Source organism: Epinephelus lanceolatus, chromosome 2, assembly GCF_041903045.1.
Source record: "Epinephelus lanceolatus isolate andai-2023 chromosome 2, ASM4190304v1, whole genome shotgun sequence".
NCBI lineage: Eukaryota > Metazoa > Chordata > Actinopteri > Perciformes > Serranidae > Epinephelus > Epinephelus lanceolatus.
In genome coordinates this window covers 4435347-4459183 of record NC_135735.1, presented here as the reverse complement: position 1 = coordinate 4459183, position 23837 = coordinate 4435347, and the positions used below count along the sequence as shown (strand labels likewise).

The 23837-nt window shown below is 43.1% G+C and overlaps 1 protein-coding gene across 3 annotated transcripts in view; it reads left to right on the top strand.

Moving 5' to 3' along the window:
* Nucleotides 1-22844, top strand: part of lrrk1 (leucine-rich repeat kinase 1) — a 127013-nt gene extending 104169 nt beyond the window's left edge. For all 3 annotated transcript variants that reach the window (XM_033625577.2, XM_033625571.2, XM_033625584.2), the window contains 6 exons: nucleotides 217-333; nucleotides 5008-5205; nucleotides 5339-5553; nucleotides 8691-9128; nucleotides 9316-9417; nucleotides 18520-22844. In XM_033625577.2, the coding sequence (XP_033481468.2) occupies nucleotides 217-333; nucleotides 5008-5205; nucleotides 5339-5553; nucleotides 8691-9128; nucleotides 9316-9417; nucleotides 18520-18697 (1248 nt within the window). In that variant the 3' untranslated portion in view covers nucleotides 18698-22844. The remainder of the gene's footprint in view (nucleotides 1-216; nucleotides 334-5007; nucleotides 5206-5338; nucleotides 5554-8690; nucleotides 9129-9315; nucleotides 9418-18519) is intronic.
* The last annotated feature ends 993 nt before the right edge of the window (nucleotides 22845-23837 follow it).

Genomic DNA, 23837 nt, shown 5'->3' with positions numbered 1-23837 from the left:
GACCCGGTCATACATGTGCTGTTTAGCAACACTTTATCTCACAGTTGGGACTCAAATATTCGGGAAAACACTTGAGTTTGGATTTTTCTAATTCCCTCAACAATCAACAACTTAATAATGTGGTAAACAGGATCTCTCCCTGACGTGTCGTATGTCCAGAGTTTTGTGCAAAATGTGTTGGTTAGTGTGTAATACTGGTGTGTGTTTGTGTGACAGGAGCAGGAAGTTTTCATCTACAGCCTGAAGGACATGTGTCCCCTCAGTCAACCCCAGAAACAGTTCTCATGTCCAGCCGTCATCACCTGCCTGTTTCCTGTTCCAGTGAGAGAACAGGTCAGCTCACGTCTCAGCACACACACACACACACACACGCACACAGAGAGAAGCAGGGTTTTTTTTTTTATCATTTGTGCACATAAATCACTCATTTGTTCCAGCACCTCCCAAATAACCATTTGTACTGTATATCAGTTACTCGCCCAGTGTTGCATCACATTTGTGAAGAAAACTTTTTTGTCTCGCATGCCTTCATGGTAAACGAAGAATCTAAAAACAGAGAAAATTCTTGATGAATTGAAGTAAATGGGGTCCATGTTTAATGACAGTAAAACTGTATCAAAACATCTGTTTACAAACACTCACAAAACGTGTGCAGTATAAGCCAGGTCTCAGTACTTCCCAAAACCTCGGCCCTCTCTAATGGGTAGCTGATCGGAAAGTGAAACTTATCTAATCTCACTTTGAAGCCAGACTCTGTTGACAAAAACAGTAATTTTACCTCGCTGAACACAGGAGCTGCTGGTCTACCACTGCCTCCATCAGTTAGTGTGTATTATTGTGTGGTTTACATTGCAGAGAAATACAAAACCGTACTAATGAACCTTCATTAATATAGGCCTATATTTTATCTCCAAGTGCACGTCACACACTGAGCGAGCCGCCTGTTAATGACGCTGTGAGCTAATGGGCATGTAGCTACTTCCATGTTTCACATGATACGTCATGTTTGTAGTCGACCAATGAAGATGAGTTTACATATCACCTTGGGTTCGTCCTTCACCTTCTCAAAATGATCCCACACTTTGGATTTCCTGCCCGACATGTTATTAACTAGCCTGTGGAATAACCGCAGGTACCAGCCCTGGAGATTAACCTGACTCCTGTCTGACTGCTAAGCGTGAACACTTCCTGTGTCTGTCCTTTCAAAGTAAATTCCCACATGGTCCAGTCATAAAGGTTTGGATTTATTTTGACAAGGCACAGCTCCTAATAGATTTTCACATTTGTTTTGTTTTTCTGCGACTAAAGCAACCAATGAAATCTTGCCGACTAATGACCTTTCTGGTCGACTAACGTTCGGTCATATCAGGGGGCAGCCCTACTTGAGTATATGATTTATTTCAACACAAATCTGAAATCAGAGTAGACTTTGGTACATCATGTATGCATCAACACATTCATATGTCCTTTAACTGTCTTGTATAGCACATATGAGATCTGAATAAGTATTTTACAGGACAGAACTAGTTTGCACACATGATATAATGAATAGAACACATTGTCAAGGTTTTTCTTATCAAGGCCAGTGGATAGCCTGCAGCTCCCACACAAAGTTGGCCACAAGTGAAGGTCATTGTGATCCCTTGTGTTACCTAATCATAACACAGATGAAACCATCCATTGTCTCTACATTGCAAATCCTTCACTTAATCCATTTCTCTAATACAGTTTGTTCATTTTCACCATAATGTGTCGACTGATAGTGCAGAGCTATAGCTGCTCACTTTCAGCAGTGATGCTTCTTACTGTGGGGCTTTGCTGTGATTTGTGCACATCACTGATTTTACATACCGTCTAGACTACAGCAGCACAAAGTTCAATACACAGAGAAATGCATGATATTGGATTTTCCGATATTTTCCAACTCATTTTGGCTGAATCCAGACATCAATACATGCACGTTTTATTTTTTTCCACCTAGTTGCAGAGAACATCAAGTCTCTGCTGCGGCAAAATTAACATATTATTATTCTTACTCTTGTCATAACGGCTCGCTGGCAGACGCAGACATAAAATGCAATGCTTTTCAAAATGTGCACGTTCACTTGGTAAAATAAGGGAACTACTTAAACTCAGGTTAAAACACGTCATGTTTATTTATATGTAACATTTTGGGGCGGCAGTAGCTCAGTCCATAGGGACCTGGGTTGTGAACAGGAGGGTCGCTGGTTTAAGTCCCTGTCTGAACCAAGTATGGTGTGTGGACTTGTAGCTGGAGAGGCGCCAGTTCGCCTCATGGGCACTGCTGAGGTGCCCTTGGCACTGCAAGCAAGGCACTGAACCCCCAGCTGCTCAGGGTGCCTGTCCAAGGCAGCCTCCTAACTCTGACATCCCTCCATTAAATGCATGTATAGGTCCTGTTTGTGCATGTGTTTATTTTTCGGGCCTGTGTGTTGACAGAGTGGAAAAAATTTTATTTCCTCTCGGAGATTAATAAAGTATATCGTCTTCTTCAAAACTGTAAAATTCATCCCACTTTAACAGGTTTCGATGACACTCTCCCTGAGATCATCCTGACAGAAGCAACAACCGAGGCAAATGAACCTGTTTTGGCTAAAGTCACATCTTATCAGCCTGTCACATCGGCAGACATGTTCATTTTGGGCCGGCGCCGATATTTCATTTTCAAGCCTTTATCTGCCGAAACTGATGGCATGCTGATATAATCTTGCACACCCACCTGTAATACATTTATCACTTAATTATTATTTCGTATGAAGAAAGAAATTAAATCTTTTCATTAAATCAGGGAATGTGTGCACAATAAAAAAAAAAAAGATGTTTTCCCCTCCAGCATTGGGCACCTTGTAAACTCAATAATCAGACTGCTTGTATTTTTTCTTTCATTCCAGCTGCACAGATTAATAAACGAGTATCCAGCAAAGGGCTTTACAAACAGCACGTGTGCAAATAAGAGTTCCAGCTAAACATCTAGTGCATTGTTAGAGTAGAAAAACAGGCTGCAGCAGTTTTCTCAAACAAATCATAAAACTGAGTGGATTCCTTCCATGCTCACAAGTGTCATTAATTAAGGCTCAAACAGGAAAATCACATTTAAAATCAGTGAAAGAAAAGAAACACTGTGCTCCCTTTATTTCATTACTTTTAACTCTCCACATGACAAGCACCACAAAACACTGTAGCTCTGTCTGTACTGCTCATATCTGAGTAAATAAAACCCAGAAACACTTCTTGGCCACGCAGAGTCAAGCCATGGCACGTCGCTTTGCATTTCCATAGTCAGTTTAGACACGCTGTGCCATGCCAAGCTGCACCAGACATGGATTTTCTCAGTCCACTTCTTCACAGGGGACTTTAGCCATGGATTGGCACTCTGCTTTTACAAGTCATCAACCAAGACAAGCCATCATCAGTTAAAGACAAACCTTCAGGCAAGTAGCCCTGTTGTAATGGAAGTGCAAATCCCTGCTGCGCTGGCCTGGATTTCTCAAACCAAACTAAATCAAGCCAGCCCATAACTGTCAAAAAAGGGTATTTGTCTGGATGCAGAAAAGCTGTCACTTACAGATAAAGCTGGTAATGTGACGTACACACATGTGAAAAGTCTTTACATGGAGCGGTACTTGAACATGCATCCAGTTTTTTCCGAATTCCTCGACATGCCATTAGTGTTCGTTTAGGTGAAATTACAGAGACATTAACAGGTGGGAGGTCGACAGTTTTAGTACAGCAGGTAATAACAGCACACTAATGGCTTAACAGCAGCTCACAATTACCTTCAAACATCTCACTGCCAGTAGCACTGCTGTGAGTGTCAGGCACCAAACAATACCTTTATGATGTGTACTTCTGCTCCCCTCTGACCTCTGACCTGCTGTCTGTTCACCCATCTACACATAACGGCTCTGCACCCTCAGTACTCTTTGAAGTGGAGCTGGTAGAAAATCCAGGTGTTCGTAGGGTGGTGGGTGGTGCTGGGAGGGGATCAGCCTGTAGTGACTGGTATCACTGAGTAGGATGAACTGTGATCGTGTTTTTGTGTGTGAAGAAGAATTTGATGGTTAAAGGCCAAGGTCACTGTGACCTTTTGTACATCTCATTCTGATAAATGCAATATCTAAAGAACAACTTGAGGGAATTTCTTCCAATTTTGCACAGATGGCCACTTGAACTCAACAATGAGCTGATTACATTTTGGTGGTCATAGGTCAAAGGTCAAGATCACTGTGACCTCATCAGTCTCATTCTCATGAACAATATCTCAAGAATACCTTGAGGGAATTTTTCCAGATTTGCCACAAACATCTACTTTGAGTTGAGGATGAACTAATAAGATTTTGGTGGTCAGAGATCAGGGTTACTGTGACCTTGCATCTGTCACATCTCGTGAACGCAATATTTCAAGAATACCTTGAGGGAATTTCTTCAAATTTTAGCTCAAATGTTCACTTGGACTTTAAGAATAAACTGATTTGAATTTGGTGGTCAGCAGTCAAAGGTCAAGGTCACTGTGACCTCGCAAAACATGTTTTTGACCATACCTTAAGAATTTGTATGCTCATTATGACAAAATTTCACAGAAATGTCAAATAGGATAAAAAAAATGAGTAATGAAGTGAGGTCAAAGGTCACCTTCACTGTGATGTCATAATATTCTGCAAAAACACTTTCCTTTCATTACTCAGCATCATATTTCAGGAACAGAAGACATTTGTTCAGATACTGAAAAACTGTAGCTGCAACTTGACAGGTTGGTGGAGGCATATGACTGCAAGGCATTAATTCTATTAATTCACATTACACTGCAGTATAGAGAAATAGGCGTCACAGCAGTACAGGAAATAGTGTAATGATGTGGGAAACAGACAGAGGACACAGGACTGAACAGGCTTCTGAAAGAACATGTAGACAGTGGCACACAAATACTTTTAATTGCAAGAGTCTCAGAATGTAAAATGATTAATTAAATCTGAATCACCTGTGAAGAGCCTGGCCAGAGTGTTTGCGGGGATGTCTGACGGCCTGGTGGCGGTGTACAGCCTGGTGGAGGACGTTCCCCTGGAGGGAGAGACCTACCTGTGTTCACACACTCTCAACAAGACGTTGTTTGCTCTGAAGGACACAGATCCCAGGCAGAGACCCTACCCAGTCAAGAGCATGGCACTGGTCAATAGCGGCTCCCAGGTGAGGAGATACTCAGTCACAAGTGTTTGATAAGTCACAAAGAAGATAACATGACGTTGAGATAACCTGTTCTCACGATCCTCACTGTGTCACCCTCGTCCCTCTCCTCGTCCCTGTCTGTGGTTGTCATCAGTTATGGTTCTCCAACGGCCCAGGCGTGCTGGTCATCGACTGTCTGAGTCTACAGGCAGTTCGAAGGTTGGAGCCCTACAACCCGCCATCCTCCATCGTATCCATGGCAACCAGCTTCAGTCTATGGGGAGAGGAGGCCGTCTGGACCCTGGACGACCACATGAACACTCTGCTGCTCTACCACGCTGCCTCCTACCAGCTCTGCGCCAAGTACTGGTGAGTGGATTTGTGACTGTTCTGAAGAACAATTGTTTCTATAAACACTTCAGTCTGTGACAGGCGCGGAAAAGATGTGGCAGACATCTTTTGTTCTGAAGATCCAAAGAAATGAATTCTTTGAGTACCCGAAAAAGTGTCATTCCCTGGAGAAACGTGAATCAGTAAGTAAACAGTGTCAGGCAGGCTGATATTATTATACTGCATATTATTACTGGCTGATTTTGGCACACAATATATGTGAACTGATTGGCGCAGAAATTCCAAAGTTATGTTTTGAGTCTATTTAGAAATGGTGTCTTAATTACAATTTAAACTGCAGTTTGACTCATGCTCACAGTACAGTCGTGAGGAGAAACTCACACTGGCTCAGCCTGAGGTGAAGCTAAGCCTGAAAATAAGCCTGGTTTAAATGGTTTAACTGGTAAACTTGCTTAATCAAACACTCCACAGGGCCGTAGGGCAGTTTGAGCTAGCTGTTTCCTCCTGGTTCCAGTCTTGGTGCTAAGCTAAGCTAACCAGCTGCTGGCTGTAGCTTTATATTAACAGCACACACATGAGAATGGTATCAGAGTTCTCAAGGGCACTTTCAAAGCTATAGTTAGGCAGACTCGGTGCAATGTGGGAGTGAAGTTGCATTTTTCATTTGGTTCAGTTAGTGTTCACGATGCACTTTATCAAGCGCACCAAACATTCATTCGTCATTCGTCTATCGGACAGAATATCTATGTGAAACTCGCTGACATTTCCCGGTCTCAGAAATAATGGAACCACCAAGTTTATATGGTCTTAGGTTTCTAGCTTTGCTCTGGTGTTTCTATCAGTCACATATTTTGGAAGAATGTGATCAATATTAGCAGCTGACAAGACAGAGAGTTCTCAAGCCTTTCATTCTTCAGATGAGACAAGTGAGACAGTACTGAAGGAGAAGACGGGCCCTGATGAGAGAGAGATGATGATGTGTTGTTTGTGTTACACAGACGACTAGTGAGGTTTAGAACATGGCACTCTTAAATACTTGATTCTGATTGGTCAATCAACAAAATTCTCTGGTGTTTATTTCTTGAGGTATCACCGCTGCTCTGCTGCTCCGTTGCTAGGGACGCCATAGCAACCTGTGTCAGTCTGATATCCTGAATATATCCTTCGAATGCATATTGTAGAAATTTGAGTGTTTCTCCAGGGAGTGCAGTTAGCGACAGTGGGAGCGCCATGCCAGTCTAGCTCCGAAACCGAAAGTTTGTCGGACTTAGCAACAGTAAGTAGGCTGCTGTTGCCATGGATACAGAGTACAGACACTTTTTTTTTTTTTTTGCAAATTTTGAATCAACGAAACGTGCTTTTTTATTATTTTGTGTCACATCACTGAATGTTTTAGTAGTAAGCCATGTTCTAAGCATGAAAATGTATAGTGAGCCGGTGACAGTTGAAAAATAACATTTTACATTATCCCTTACATAAGTTATGGATTAGCGCTTTTTTTTTGCTTCAGTTCCTATATTTGTGTCAGAGTGCATTCTCACCTCAAGTGAACCGAACTCTAGCGCACATGAACCAAGACCAACATTTTCAGACAGACCAAAGTTTAGTTTGGTCTGAATCAGCTATCACACAACCTTAAAAGAACCAGACTTTCCAAGGAAATGCCCCAAGGTGAACGTTTGTCTATATGTCACTGTCAGATTTTTTTCACTGTCAAACATCAGTATTGGTAATAGTGTGAGAAATCAGAATGGACTGGGTTAATGTGTGAGCATCAGTAGGTGACATTTGAGTTACGATTCAGTGATTCAGTGCCATAAATATTTTGTTTGTTGTGCCATCAGTTAAGATTTAAGTGGGTATGTTTTTCTCGAAGTGGTGCTTCACATTGCCACTTTTAATAACAGCCACGGTCTCTGAACATATGCTGAGACATACTGGGTTGATTCAATATATAAGAGTCTGTCCAGTCTTGATTAAAAGCTTTTTTTCACTGTCTGCTTTCCTCTCTTTAGAGTCCACCATGTGAAATTAGTTTTCTCTGACTCTCTCCAACTGTTGTCTCTCCTCTGTGTGTATCTCACTCTCATCAGGATGCTTTTGAAATGCAGAGATTTGATTGACGTGAGTTGATTAAACACATGCAATTGGACTGTGAGTTTCCTGGTTGTTAAACCATGCTACAAACACCTCCCTGGTTAAAATAGACACTTCTGTCAAAAAGTATTTTCAATAATTTATTGCTCATAGGTCAGATAGGACGGTGATTAGGTCTGTACCTGGAGGATAGATAAGGATGGCAGGTTAACGAGGGGGGGACACGTTTTTGTCATTTCGCTAACAAGGGGCACGGCCTCCCCCGTCAGACTGCCTCCTGATGAACACTCCAGCTCAGTCTCTCTGTAACAATGAACACAAGGCAGCGTCCCTCTGGGTGAATAATGTGACACACTGAGAGAATAATGTTCTAAAACCACAGACTGTAGAGAAAAGTAATGTCGATGATGTGTAAAGGGATGTCCCACGCTCCCACTGCTCCATTGCCAGTTCACTGAGCTAGAAAATCTAAAATTTAGCTTCGTCTGATATATGTTGAACCTATAATACAAATATTAGCGTATTATAAACCTGTTTTGGGGACTTATTAAATCCTAAAATGTTAGATTTTCTTCTCCACCTTCAGCTCTCTGGAGGTTTTTCCAGTTTCTCCGTGTGCTGAGGAAGTTTTGTCTTCCTGGAGAGCTGTCACCTGGGAACCAGACGAATCTGCGAGCTCGTGTTTTATTTGCTCTGCGATTTGGTCTGGTGATGTCAACCAGGAGAGTTTGGAAAGATTTCTCATGTGGGTCTGTGAGTCTGTGATACTGAGCTGTATGAATGAACCGAACTTTAGCTGCAGAGCAAAGCAGAAGAGTCTCTGACCTTCCTCATCCATGAATATTTTAAGCAGTCTTTTACCTTTGTTACTTCAGGTTGGCTAGCTAATGCTAATCACAGAGTTTCACACCAACAGTGATGATGTAATATGATGCAATCTGAACCTGTCTGATAGTCACAGCTGACATCGTACGGGTGAGCAGGAGGAAAAAAAGCTATTGAAGCACAATTGATTTGATTTTAAGTGCCTGTTTTCTGACATCTTGACGTGTTTTCAGCTGCGGAGACAGCAACCCTCTTCGGGATGTCTTCACTGTGCAGCGTCCTGCTGGGGTTACCATGGTGACAACCCCTGAACTCAAGACCTCAGATCAGGAAGGGAAGCAGGGATGGACTAACGGAGAAGTGACATTGATCTACAGCGAGGAGGCAGGCACCCAGATCATCCAGCACCAGGATTCACTGACAGACTACTGCTCATTATCATCCAACTGCTCCCTGGAGCCGCTGGGGTCAGACTGTTCCAGCACCGCAGGCCGCGCCTCATTAGACAGCCACAGCAGTGTGCCTCCGCCTGCAGACTGGGAGGAGACGGAGCAGCAGGCATCCACTGGCCCAAAGTCTGACCGAGACACTGCAGAGAGCGTGAAGGCCACGCCACCTCAGCTGAGAGCCTTCACTGTGCTGCCAGTGAGCGGAGCTCTGTGGATCCCCAGGTACAAAACACTGCACACTGAGTGAACCCAAACACATGCACATATTTAATATGAAAAAGTTTTAAACGTACCCACTACATTGTACGATCAGAATTATAAAAACTTGGAATACAAGTTACAGTAGACTGTATAAAAACACGACAACCTACTGGAAAAAATATACATATACATGTGTGGTTGTTTGCAGGCGTGGAGGTGACATGATGGTCATTGAAATGCAGTCACATGGCGATGAGCTGAGGGGGCGTGTCATCGCTGTCCTCAGTCCACCTGGATGTTCGTCTTTGGGGTGAGTTCATGATCTGGGATTTAAATCTGTAAAACTTCGGTTGGTTTGTTTTGCTGCTGGTTTATTTTTGCAGCGCTTTCTTGAATCAGTAAAACAATTACAATATTAAATATTTATTTATTGAGCCAAATATTTATCTCCCAGTTTATCTTCTTTTTTTTATTCCTCCATGCTGGCGACAGCCGCGGCCGGGGGCACGATGTTTTCTGGTTGTCCATCCATCCCATTCTCGTGAATGCGATATCTCAACAACCTTAAGTGAATCCCCTCAAATTTGGCACAAAAGTTCACCTGGACTCAACGGTGAAATGGTTTTGGATGGCCATAGGTTAAAGGTCAAGGTCACTGTGACCTTGTCTTTGACCTTTGAACGTGATATCTTAAGAACATCTTGAGGAAAATTTCTTAAAATTTGGTACAAAGATTCACCTGGACTTGAAGATGAACTGATTTTGGTAGTCAGGGATCCAAGGTCAAGGTCACCATGACCTTTCATCCATCTTAGTCTCGTGAGTGCAGTATTTCAAGAACAGAATTTGGCACGAATGTTCACTTTGACTTAACGATAAACTGATTTGTTTGGTGGTCACTGGTCAAAGGTCAAGTATATGTGACCTCATCTGTGTCATTCCTGTGAACGTGGTGTCTCAAGAATACCTTGCGGGAATTTCAAAGGTCCACTTGGACTCAATGATGAGCTGATTAGTTTTGGGTGGTCATTGGTCAAAGGTCAAGGTCAGTGTAACCTTGATTGTCTCATCATTGTGAACGTGATATCTCTAGACTACCTTGAGGGATTTCTTTACATTTGGCACAAAGGTTGACTTTGACTTTGGGATTAATTGATTGTATTTTAGTGGTCAAAGATCCAAGGTCGCCATGACCTTGCATCTATCTTTTTCTCATGAACGTTTTACTTCAAGAGCAGCTTGAAAGAATTTCTTCAATTTTGGCATGAACGTTCACTTTGACTCAATAATGGTGGTCAAAGGTCAAGTCTGTGTGACCTCATCCATCCCATCCTTGTAAATACAATACCTCTATAACACCTTGAGGAAATTTCTTTAAATTTGGCACTCAACAATGTATGGTCAAAGGTGGTCAAAGTTCAAGGTCATTGTGACCTTGCAGCTGTCTTATTCTCGTGATTGTGATATCTCAAGAACACCTTGAGGGAATTTCTTTAAATTTGACACAAACGTCCACTTTGACTGAAGAATAAACAGATCAGAATTTTGTGGTTGAAGGTCAAAGGTCAGAGTGACCTCACAAAATATGTTTTTGGCCATAACTCAAGAATTCATATGTTAATCATGAGAAAACATCACACAGATGCCTAATAGGACAAAATGATGAAGTGATGACATTTTATGTTACACAACATCATATCTCAGGAGCAGAAGGGGAGACATTTGGTCAGATACTGAATTGGTGACACTAATCTTGACACTGTGCTGATTGTATAGATCTTCTGTGTGTGAAGCATCCATGTTTTCACTGACGTGGATGAAAACTGCAAGAGAAACTGGTGCACAGAGGGATACAACCGCAGGACAGTAATTCTAGTTTGAGACTTTATGAGCGTTTTCAAAATGCTCATTTTATTCGGCCAATTTAAACTAACATTTTGGAGATGGCAAGAAAATTTTGTGGAACCATAATATGAGAGACGGTAGTATTTACGGCCTTCATTTCTACGACTTGAATCATTTCACTTTAAAGCAGCCTTGAGGAGCAGGAAGAACCATTTAAAAACAACTATGCTATGGCAGTTTAATAAAGCACACCAGCTCTGTGTGGTAGATACAGTATCACCATGTTCAGTGCAGTAAGTGTCTTTGGTCCTTGATGAAATGTCACAGAGATGAATTAAACACAAACTGGCTGCAGCGCTCCAGAAAAAGTGGTTACTATGAGCCAATCCTGCCCTGAAATAAAACAGCACTGAAAATAGAATCTAAAAACATTTAGCTGCACCCTCCGAACCAGAGGACTTCCTTCAGGGCTGGAAGCTGATCGTCAGCCACCAGAGCAGCAGCAACATGTGATCCACAACAGCAGCAGAGATGACCAAAGGCCTCCAGTATCTGCAGATTATACACTAAAACAACTCATGACAAAAACAACCTCACTATTTAAATGTTAATAAAAATAAACATTTGATTAAGTGATGTTGTCCAGGCTTTAAAATTTCATAGTGTTGCACAATCAGACATTCCCTCAGTTTAATATTTTTTCCAAGTTTTTGCGTCAGCATTTTCCACGACCATTACATTCAGGTCATCAAGACACAGATACTGAGGAAGGGCAGTAGCTCAGTTTAGGACAAGATGTTACAATCCCTTGATTCACACACTGAGACTATGAGTGGGAGTAACGGTGCCATTTGGGGGTTTCCGAGTGGGAGTCAAAGGGTTATTGTAAGATGGATAGAAAATAAGGAAAGAGCATAGGGAAGGCAGAGCCAAGGAGAGACATCTGTGGGACTGAACTCTCCCCCACCAGACTGGGCCGTACATTCTACCTCCCCCTACATCCTTATTTTGGTTGAGTTGAGTTAAACTGGTCAATTGCTGTTTCACATACTTGCAATAGTGAGTTAGTGATACCTCCAGAGGGCTCATCGGCAGCACCTGGTATCCCAGGTGCGCCCCCCTCTACTTTTACTCCCTTGAATCCGGCTGTTGTTGGTGGTATCTCGGGGCCCAAGTGGTGTCTCTCCTCTTAATCCAGAGCCACCGGCTTGCCTGTTCAGCTCAGCCAGAGAGGGCTTTGAGGGCCTGATATAGGAGTAAGAATGTCTTCACACTCACAATAGAGTTTGTCAGGTGAAGTTTAAACATTGAAATAAGACCATGTTTAAGCTTAAAGGCGCTGATAGACCAAGCTGACGGTCGGTCATCGACCAAAGTCGGGCCGTCGGTGAGCGTCTGTCGCCCTAGTTTTTGCGGTGTGTCCCGCACCGTCGGCACTTCGGCGTTGGCGACTTTTCGGCCGATTGAGCATGTTGAATCGCCGGCGGAGCTTGTCGGTGAGAGAGGTCACTCTGATTGGCTGTTCAGGTTTTATTTCCTCACCCTGTAGCGAGTGAATCTGCCTGTAGTGAAACCGGAGCTAACAGGTGTTTCCTCCTCAGGCTCCACTTCACTCAGCTGCCCGACAGACCCGCTGCTTCTTCACACTTTAACCTGAATAACAAACCGGAGCTAGCTGGGAGCGGCTAGCGGAGCGTTAGCCGCAGCATGACCGGAGGGAAGCACAGCCAGTTAGCCTCCGCTAGCCTCCCAGCTAGCCCCGGCCCTGGTTTGTTATTCAGGTTAAAGTGGGAAGAAGCAGCGGGTTTATCGGGCAGCTGAGTGAAGTGGAGCCTGCGGAGGAAACACCAGGACCATCTGGATGTAATAGTCCATGGAGGTGCTGCGGTGCTCGGCTGCACAGATAGGAAACCCCTCGGCTGACAGGATGTACCACTCTCTCACTCCGCTCTCTCTCACGCAGGTGCAGAACATATGTGCCACTTGGCCGTCGGATGTAGTCCGTGTAGTGTGTTCAAATGGAACTGACACAGGGCGACGTGAGGCGACATAGACGACGCAACAGTTGGCTTTCGTCGCCGCTAGTTCTTTGATTTCGGTTTGGTGTGTCCGCACCTTAAGAAGAAATCTTTTTTTAATAGTATGTTAAAGATAGATAGATAAAGGTCAAACCATACCTTTCACAAACTTACATGAAAAGTTTATATAACCAAGGCAAAGACAAGACAGAAAATAAGATAAAATGAAATACAAGAGGCAGAAGCAACATTATCCTAGAAAGTGCACAGTCACATCAATTTAAGACGTACGGTAAGGCAGCCCACAAATCATCACCTCTGCCAATTTACTCAGTTATCCATCTTTTTTCCCACTATTTCTCTTTTTTCACCCTTGGGAGCAAACAGATAAAATCCAGCATGAAATAACAACAGTAATAGACAAAGTGTGTATGTGTTTTCACACGTTCCTTTGATTTAAAGTTCTGCAGCAGATGTTGAGAACCAACAGTACAACACCCTCACAGCTGATCCAGCAGATATGTAATAAAAGGTTGCCATACACTGTTAAAACTGTCCTTAGGTCCTTCTAAATCAAACCCTATCCTTTCTAGCTTCAAAAACTGTGATGTATCTCTGACCCAGTGTTTAAAAGGGCGGGTCGCCTGCTTCCAACTAAGTAACATAAGTCTTCTGGCTAAAAGGGTGACAAATGACTGTATCTTACAAAGATGACTGTCTTCACACTGAATACCAAAAATTGCTGTAAGACGATTTGGATCAAATGTTCTTCCACGTATTTTGAAAAGGGCTTAAAAAATGGAGAACCAGTGAACTGAGAGACCCAGGCAAGACCAGAATGTATGAGCTCGAGTTGCAGGGGAACTTTTACATCTATCACAAGCATCATCGACCGAGGGGCACATCTTTGAGATTCTGACTTTAGATGGATGAAGTCTGTGTACTAACCACCTTGAAGTGAATCAGGCTGTGTGTGGCACATATCGAGGAGGTGTGTATCCTTGGGAATATCTGACCACTCAGCATCCGTAAAATGCAGGTTCAGATCAACCTGCTGCGCTTCTCTCAATGCATCAAGTGTTTTAAGTTTTAAATACATAACGGATATTGTGCCTTATCTATCTTTTGTCTGAACACTACATTAAGAAGCTCTTAGCTCTAAGAGCGATCTGGGAAACGCGGCCAGTGACGGTGCATAGCAGCAGTCAGCAGTTGCGCTAGAACGCTACAGTCATCTTCATGCTACCTAGTGCTAAAAGAAAGTCCTGTTTTCATAAAAGGAAAGAGAGAAGGGAGAGAGAGGAGAGGCAAAAGAAAGGGTGTCAATATATGACCCAGGAAAGTATTTGCTGCTCAGACTGGGAATTGGCGATGCCTGCACCGTGCATCACCGATCACCCTGAGTTTACAGCACTACTGACCCATGGTGTTCTGGAGACATTTTTTTACTTCCCCAAAATCAACTGGAAGAAAAGGCAGAGGCCCACAGGACCAGATGGCAGGCTTTCAGAGGAGTAAGTCGTTCATTTCTACCGTAGTTCAGGCGGACAATGGCGTTGGTCCTGGATATGTGGTTACTGTTGTCTCCCCCTGCGGTGCACGTGTCATGTAATGTAAACACTGGTAAGCAAAGCTTGTGCTTTCGCTGGTCTTGCGCAAGCATGCACGCATGAGCGCGGAGCACAGAGAAGCAGTCAGAGCTACAGGCTACAATGAGGCTAAAAACAGAGTTCATATGACGTTTTTCGAAACAACTTTTTATGTCGGGGCTTCAGGACACTTGGATCACTACAGATTGGCATGTTGGAGATATTTTGTGGTTTCAATTTTGTGTTCTTGGACGTTAGTCTGGGGCGCCATCAGCCATTAGGTGTGCTAGCCGCTCCCCCCGCCGATCTCCGCAAGGGATGTGAGGACTCTAAAACTTCACCAGGGCCTCCCTCGTCATGAGGGTGAGTAGATAATGGCTGAATTTTCATTTTTGGGTGCACTATCCCTTTAAGTCATCTGGTGAAAATTCTTGTATTTTTTAATATTGCAATATATATTGCAAAACAGAAATATCGCAATGTCAGTTTTTTCCAATATCATGCAGCCCTACATTCTACTGTAGCCTTTAAAATGTCTTTTTTACCAAATTGTGTGGCTGCACTTCAACCTGTGTCTTGATCTGTATCAACACTGGATAATAATAATAATAAAAAAAATGTTTTGTGGCATTCATTCTACTATTATGTATTTATTTCTTAATATTTTACAAAGAGTTTTAGGAGTTGAGACATACAACAATTCATATCCCATCCATTTTTATTTTACGGGCTGGTATCGGATTGGTACTCGGTATTGGCAGATACCTAAGGTTCAGGGATCGGAATCTGTACCGGGAAGGAAAAAGTGGTATCGGTACATCTCTAGATAAAAGTTGTAATGTCTTTGCAATCCCACATACAGTGAAAAAATTTGTATTCACTGTTTGCCTGCGAGCCTCAGCACATATTACACCCCAGTCATCCAAGGAAATATCCTCCTGTGAGTATGTAAGGTTTTAGTGATGCAAGATGTCAGTTAAAGTGTATACGCATGCACAACCCTGTTAATGTCTGAAATAAATCTAAAATGTAATCTGTGATAGAAGTTGATTGAAAAGATAACTGTGATCTGTTTAAGATTACGTCAGTCTGAGAGCAGAGGGTTCTAATTTACCACCACCTGATTTAAAAAAGAAGAAAAAAGTTGAATGTTTCTAAGACTGTAAAGAAGTTTTCAAAGTTTGGATGGCATTTGCATTGCACTCATGTGGAAGTTGTGGATGACCATAAAAGAACAGGCGAGGATATGAAGTTAAAAAGTGTGCTTCACTAAAAGCAGAGTAACATTATTAAAGAACTGAAAACATGGAGTCGTAACTAGAAGCTGCTCGGCCCCTCACAGTTTACAGTGCAGATCAACCAGACTGATGTATTGCGCACGACCTTGACTTTAAACACTTTAAATGTGTTTTAATTTCAGTGCCATTAAGAATAAATCTATTCATCTTTTTACAACTTGAATTTGCAGTTCAGTCTCAAACTGAACCACTTTAACTGGTCTTTTTAACATTAGAGGGACTTACTGAGGTCTAAACTGGGTTTTCCTCCACCTGCATGGAGCCCGTTTGCAGCTGTGCTTGAAACCATTCACCGCCGGCCAAAGAGCTATATATTAATTTACTGATGCAGCCTCAATAAAGCCAAGTGAGATCCTTCATCATGTACTTATGGTGCTCGGCTGAGTCTGTAATTATTTCTGTAAAGAAGCCAGCAGCTGCTCCTTTGCAGAAAGGACTCCTGTGTGAGTGTCCACAAAAAGGGGCCTGGCCTTTTAGCAGCAGGCAATAAAAGGGCCACCCAAAACAGGGCCCTTAATAAGCAGTTATTACATGGCGCACCTGTAGCATAGACGACACTGGGGAGGGGGGGTCACGGCTCAGGTGAAGCGAGGGGTCGCCAGGCCTGCAGGTATATCACATGGCTGCTTTGATTGGACAGTTTTATCTCCATTACAAACGTATTAAAGGCTGAGTTATTACTGACTGTGACTTCACAGAGCGCAGTCATCACGAGGCTGTATATCAAAGGACGTGAACTAACATCAGTGGAGGATAATGACACACCTCACAAAGATGAAACAACAATGGAAGAAGATAATTCAGGGTTGTTCAGCATGATACATGGGTGGTTGAGCTCAGGACACACGGTCCCCAGAAGCTCTTCTTCCTCCCAGAATGCTTTGTGTCACAGCCTTCATAAATTAGAGTTTAAACTCAGGGAAAAGTATAATTAGTGATTTATTTTTAAACACATCGTACATGTCAGAAAATACTTGTTGAAAACATGTGAACAGACTGTGAACTGTGTAGTACTGAACTGTTAGGTTAGATTATTAAACTGTTTCTCAACATTTGTGTGTGGCGGGCCTTAAATCATGGCCTGATGCTCCTGGCCATCATTAACATAACCCCTTCCCCACTGTATAAAAATTAAAGTTAGCCTGCATAACATCAGTGTCATTTTGTGCACCGCCCTGAGGGTGAGCGCTGAGTTCCCTACGTGAATAAACATCTTTGTTAAGTGCCACAATCATATGGACCCTTTAAGGCCGACGTTACAATGATGTCACTTTATTAGCTGCAAAACCTGCCTCTCCCCCACAGGGCTGTAGGCTCCATAGGAGTGTTAAAATGTGTTTGTCTTGTTGTGTTATTGGGAGCCAGAATAGAAGGAGTCATGGCTCAAAACCAGCCGCCACTGCCCGTCAACAAAGACAACTATGGTTAAATGTGACCAAAGGACTGGACGGAGGCCATCATCAAAAATGCTCACATGTGCAGCGCATACTTCATATCAGGTTAGGGAAAAAGTATTTCCTGTTGTAGGGATGAATAAGGTTATGTGTATTAAGGGTTATCATGTCCACCTCATCAGAAACTGGGGAGGGATTAAGAGGAAGATTGGATTTCTCTGGAACGCTAACTTTTTAGCACATTAGCTAACGTTAGCTTCCATAGCAAAACAAACAAGTGTGGTCCTCCTTTGTAAGATTGGCTTCCTGTGACATCATCCATCCACTGAGTGAGAGCATACGGGTCGGCCAGTCTGGTCCCGTTGGTCAGTGTTTACTTATTCAAGTAACACTGGCGGTCCCGGAGAGTGAGTGACCTGACATGGTGCGTTGGTAAATTCAGTCTGACGCTCTACACTAAAATGAGAGCCCTGTTGGTGGAAGAAACGGAGCGTTATATTTCTACATGAATGAACCAACGGTTAAGTTAATCACACATTCACTCCGCTCTGCTGCTCCGTCTCCACAGACAGAGTGTCCAGAGTGCGCTCTGCCACTCTGAGAGTGCGCTGCTCTGGATAACCCAACGCTACATTCAGACAGCGCTCCCAATTTATCAACGCTCCAGTTTGTGTCAGAGTGCGCTCCCACACTCACAATGAGTGTTTCTGAACGCACCACTCACATCATCTTCCTCCATTGTCTAAAACAAGCCAACAGAACTTGCTAGCTAGCGTTAACTAATGTCTGTGGAGAACTGTTTTGCCTCCAGCTAAGCCCCGCCCACCAAAAAAACATCATACTGTTTACTACCAGTAAGAGAGTCTATACACTAAAAAAACATACTTATTGTATTATATTCCTTCTCCACCAGTATATCCTCCTAAATCCGACACCCTGGACCTTTAAAAATTGATGGCTTTGTCTTTTGCTTTGATTTTGTATTTTTCTTTCCAGGAGCTTTGGATGAGACATTTCAGAGCAGACAAGTTCAGGAATTTATTTCTTTACCAGCACTTAGATAAATACTAACTTCTGTGTGCTAACAGAGCATTCAGTGTCCTCGGTGGCTTTCCAGGGAACCACTTCCTAGAACAGCTCACTAGCTTCTAGGAAGAGCTAATTAGAGTGCACGGAGATGTGCCACTAACTTTAGCTCCCTCCCTGCATAGCATCCCTCTCTAACCCTCACAGATCGATCTCACTTCTCTTCTCTCTGTTCCTCTCAGGATCCTGGAGGAGGCAGCAGTAGTGGCAAAGGACACAGTTGTATGTGGCTTTCGTAAGGAAAACATGGAGTGGTGCCTGTGTGTCTGGAGGGGCTGGGGCTGCCGCGAGCTGGAAGTCTTCTACCAGTCTTATGAGGAGCTTGGCCGCTTGGAGACCAGCATGAGGAAAAGAAGGTAGCTGTTGTGCTGCGTCGGCGAGGCGCAGAATCGCAGCTCTGTACGGAGGGCGAGCCGAGGGGAATACACACCGACAGACTGCCAGTGTTCAGAGCAGGGGGCCGCCGAACGCTGACATCAGGGCAACATAGGAGGGGGGAGGAGGTGTGCTGTAAGGGCCAAGCCTCCAGCTGTGCACAGTGGTTACATCCCCTCACTACTTAAGTACAAATAAGACCTGAATATCTGTAATGCCACAGCAGACATGAAGCTGAGTCACAGATCAAACTTAACTTCTGCTCAGAGGTTTAAATGTTGGTCACATATTCATATTTAGCCCGTTTGGTATGACTGGAATTCAGTTCAAGATGTGGCGGAGTGTTTGTGTCTGACTCCAGCTGCTGCAGGCCATTGTTTATTCTTTCTGTCTATTTCAGTCTCCCCTCATTTAACTGTTCCAATCTGCAACTTTATGGACGGGGACATTGTAAGTATTGAGTCTTTTTAAATGAAGCTGGTGCTGCTGGGAAACAGCTGTTTTCTGGAAACAAACAGCAGGTTGTAGATGACACTGAACACAGTGTTCCTGTCTTTAACTGTGCCATATGAATCTGCATCCCAGCCACAGCTCCCATTGTTACCAGAGCGGTCTGTAAGCAACAAACGAACATCTGTGATCGGCGCAACATTATGCAACAGACCAGTGGTTCCCAGCTGCCGTCATTAAAACCTGATGCTTTGGCAGGTTCTCAGAGATAAAAGACCACTTTATGTTTTTTTAAATGAGGCTCCACTGCGGCTTCAGACACCACAGTGTGTTTCCTGCTCAACTCTGTCCCACTTGCATGTGTATCTCAGGAGAACAGAAAGTCATCAGTACTGGATGTGATGCCAAAGACAGAAGCTGGTGCGTGTGCACATTTGACATAATGTAGAAGACAACAGTGGATCATTAATTCAGTTTGTTGGATACTGAGGCCCCGTCCACACCTACACAGATATTTAAGTGCAATATCCTGTGGTGCTGCAGAGATGCCCTGGCCTAAAAATTATTTTCCAGGTGTAAAGGGGACATGCTCATTAGATAGAGACCCCAGCAAAAATCACATCATCATCATTTTTATATATTTTTTCAGTGGAACTAAAATGCAAAAATTACCTTTCCCATAAAAATTGCAACTCATATTGCAGTCGCAACATTTGTCAAAATATTCGCAATATGATTTTTTTTTTTTTGCCTACCGTGCAGCTCTAATCAACACTAAATGCAACTCCAAACACTTGTTAATGTTAGCTGTCAACTGCAGCGCAAAGATCTCATTATCCCTGATTCATACAAGGCCAAGTATATATGTTTATCTGTCACACCTTACCAACAACAGTCCCACTCTCGAAAGTGTTCCACAATCTGCTGGTTGGGCCGGATCTGATCCAAACTATTTTTTTAGGCAGACGTTAAACCACAGACACTGAGGTGGACCAAATAACACTGGGCGTGGCAGACGCCTCTGTTTGTCTGTGAAGTGGTGCAGCAGTACTAAGGTTATGTGTGAAGTATTCATTAGACCAAGTGGTGATAAGAAAACGTTAGCAAATCGGTAGTCTGTTGTTCGTTTTTTATCTGGCTCATGCTCATTACTCAAAGCAACAATGGGCAATGTACAAATTGAGATGATGTCATCGCCTTCCAAACACTCCCTTTTACACGTCCACACAGATACACAGTAATCAGTTTTGAAAAATCTTAACCTTAGAGGGTGTTTTAAAAAATCTCTGTTTTAGTGACATAATGTCTTGTTTGTGTGAACGAGAGGCCAAAAATATTCTGGCCTATAAACACCGCTTGTTCTTATTTTCTTAAATTTCTGGTGTTATTAAAACCCTGTCTACACGTATACAGATCATTTTGAAACCTGATATCTGTCTCTACGTTTTGGCCTCTTGTCCACATGCAAACAGAGGTTTAGGTCCCTAAAACAGAGATTATTTAAAGTGCCTTCTAAGGTGAAGATTTCTGATCAGTGTTTATTTGTGTGGACGAGTAGAATGGAGCGTTTGAGAAACGATGACACAATCTCCTTAATTTGTCCACGTCCACTGTTGCTTTGTATAACGAGTTTGCAACAACACCGTGGACTAACTCACCGGCTTGTTTACCTTTTATTAGCACTGCTTGGTCGAAGGACTACTTTACACCTAATATGACTGCATCACTTCACAGATAAACAGAGGCGTCTGCTGCACCCATCCACGTTTTTGAGTCTACTATAAACAACGGTTTTGGATCACCAGGCCCGGTCGAATCAGAAGATGCAGGGACAATTTCTAAATTGGGATTGTTGTCGATGAGGAGTGGAAGGAAACTTTTGCATCACTCTGTTTTAGTTCAGCTCCTTCGTCCATATATCAGAGGTGAATCAGCAATGATGAGATCTCCAGTAGGTGTTTTGGAAAAGGTAACGTTAGCCTGTACACTTAGCTACCTTTGCAACAAGGGGAGACTGCGGTAGACAGCTTACACTGGCAAGTGTTTGGAGTTGTTTTTGCATTCTAGTTTGGACAGAGATATCTTGAAAAATAAAGGTCATGTGGACAGAAGTTTTAAAACAAAGAGGGAAAATATCATTCTTTTTTATTTTAAAATACACCCACCGTTACCATCAGTACTTTCAGGTGTCACCAAATCATCCATAACTGAAATCAGCTGGACTTCCGCTCCCATGAGGCCGTTACAGTGTGCTGAATGCTTCCCATGGGTGTTTTAGTTTTTTCTGAATGACAAACCTTTCTTTCTTTCACTGTACAGTGGTACATATCAGTCCAGGTGACACCTCTATTGCAGAAGTTTGGACTTGAATCAAAGGACTTGGACTCAGGTCACACGTTTGAAGACTTTAGACTCGACAAAATCAAAAAAAGACTTGCAACTTGACTCGGACTTTAACACCAATGACTCATTTCTCTCAACTGATTTGATTTGAAAATACTTGATACCTGAAGAATGCGCCACAAATCACTTAATTTCCTTATCAAAAACATTGACACTATTCACTCCCTGTAAGTCGACACTTAATTCCCCAGACCCATTTTGTGTGAGCTAATCAGACATCACCCTGCTAAGTTGCAGGAGAGAGCCAAATGTTACATTACTGAGCGCTAGTTGGAAAAAATGTTACCAAAGATAATTTAATTCACGTATAAAAAGATTGCAATTTGTTGAATTTCAGACTGCAAATCTTGGAGGATGAAGATGGAACAACTTTGTTCGACATTTGAGGTTGCACAGGGAACAGTAAGTCAAGGCCAGTGAGAAAATAGTCAGTGAGCTCATGTTAAATGAATGTTAGCTTAACAGCAAAGGAAGTTTTAGCAAATTTGTTTTAGTAGATAAGGGAAATTTTAAAAACAATCATGATTTCTGTAAATTTAATACTGTATTATAAACATTACATATGTAAAAGAGGGCTAAGGACTCGAAACATGTTCAGGACTTGGGACTTGAGTGCAAATGATTGAGACTAACTCGTGACATGCAAAACAATGACCTGTTCCCACCTCTGGTCTGTAGACTCAAAACACCGCCCACATTTTCCAGCCTTTCAGAGACACTGATGAAAGAAACTCTCTGAGTTATAGATGTCAGAGGAACAGTCCATATCTACAAGAGAGGAAAAGACTCAGTGCTCTCTAGGCTCGCTATCCAGCCAAACATAAGCCCTCAGTTTCACCAAAATATCCACAATGTATCACGTATAAGTTTCTGCTCTCTCCTTGCTCCCTGGTCTATCCACACAGCACCAGTGTCAGCAGCCGAGCTCACAGATTGCAGACAGATTCATGCGGCACCACTGAGAGCAGAGCTTTGGGTGAAGTGTTTGCTTAATGATGTGGCGACAATAAAAAGCTGTCAGTCACAGTGTAGAGGCTGAGAGGAGCCCATCGCTCCCCGCATCATGGTTTTACATCTTTTTAATCATTTTATCTTTACAACCAAATCTGTCTTTCGCCGTTTTACATTGGCACATTTCCACTCTGGCCAGTAAAGAAGTGTATATTGTAGCCTGGTGGTGAGGCAGAGGTTATGTATTTATCAGAACGTGTACTGAAATGGAAGCTGTTGTGTAAATATCTGCTGTACAATATGTTACTAAATAAAGTTCTTATGATAACTCTGCTGTCATCACTGAGACACACATGGAAACTTCTGGACACTCAAACCTGTCCCTCTGCTTTCATGCACCGCACACTGTGAGAGAGAAGGAGAGACGCCTGCTGTGATGAAGTGATGATGACAGATGGGAGAAGGAAGCTGATAACAAGGCTCCTGCTTGGTATGAGGAACATAAGTGGCTGCTTCCTGCTCAGAGCTCTGGCAAAGCTTTTTGTTGGACCTGATCCTCACTGCATATTTTCATGCAACAGAATCATGTACGGCAGTAATGTGATGTGTAAAACAACATGTTAAAGGTACATTAGGTAGGAGTTTCAGTGCACATCACTTATCACCCGCTCTTTGTGTGTGGCGGTGTATTTATCTGCAGAGACTCTGCCTTCAGCCTACATGTTCTTTTTTTTTTTTTCATATTTTGTGTTTGGGACATTTATGGGCGTGTGCCCCAACAATGCCCAGGGCGTTCCCAGGCCAGATGAGATATGTAATCCCTCCAGTGTGTTCTGGGTCTGCCCCACGGGAGGATCCATATCAGATCCCCGAACCACCTCAACTGACCCCTTTCGACACGAAGGCGCAGCGGCTCTACTCCGAGCTCCATCCGGATGTCTGAACTCCTCACCCTATCTCTGAGGCTGAGCCCAGCCAGACAAGAGAGGAAACTCATTTCATCTGCTCGTATCTGCGATCTCATTCTTTCAGTCACTACCCAGAGCTCATGACCGTAGGTGAGGTTTGGGACGTAGATAGGCCAGTAAATCGAAAGCTTTACCTTCCAGCTCAGCTCCCTCTTCACCATGATGGTCTGGCACAGTGCCTGCATCACTGCAGATGCCGCATTAAATCTGTGATCCATTTCACGCTCCAGAAGACCCCGAGATACTTGAACTCTCTCACTTGAGACAGTAACTCTCTCCCAACCCAGAGGAGGCAATCCACCAGTTTCCAGCAGAGAACTATGGCCTCGGATTTGGATCCCCACTTCTTACCA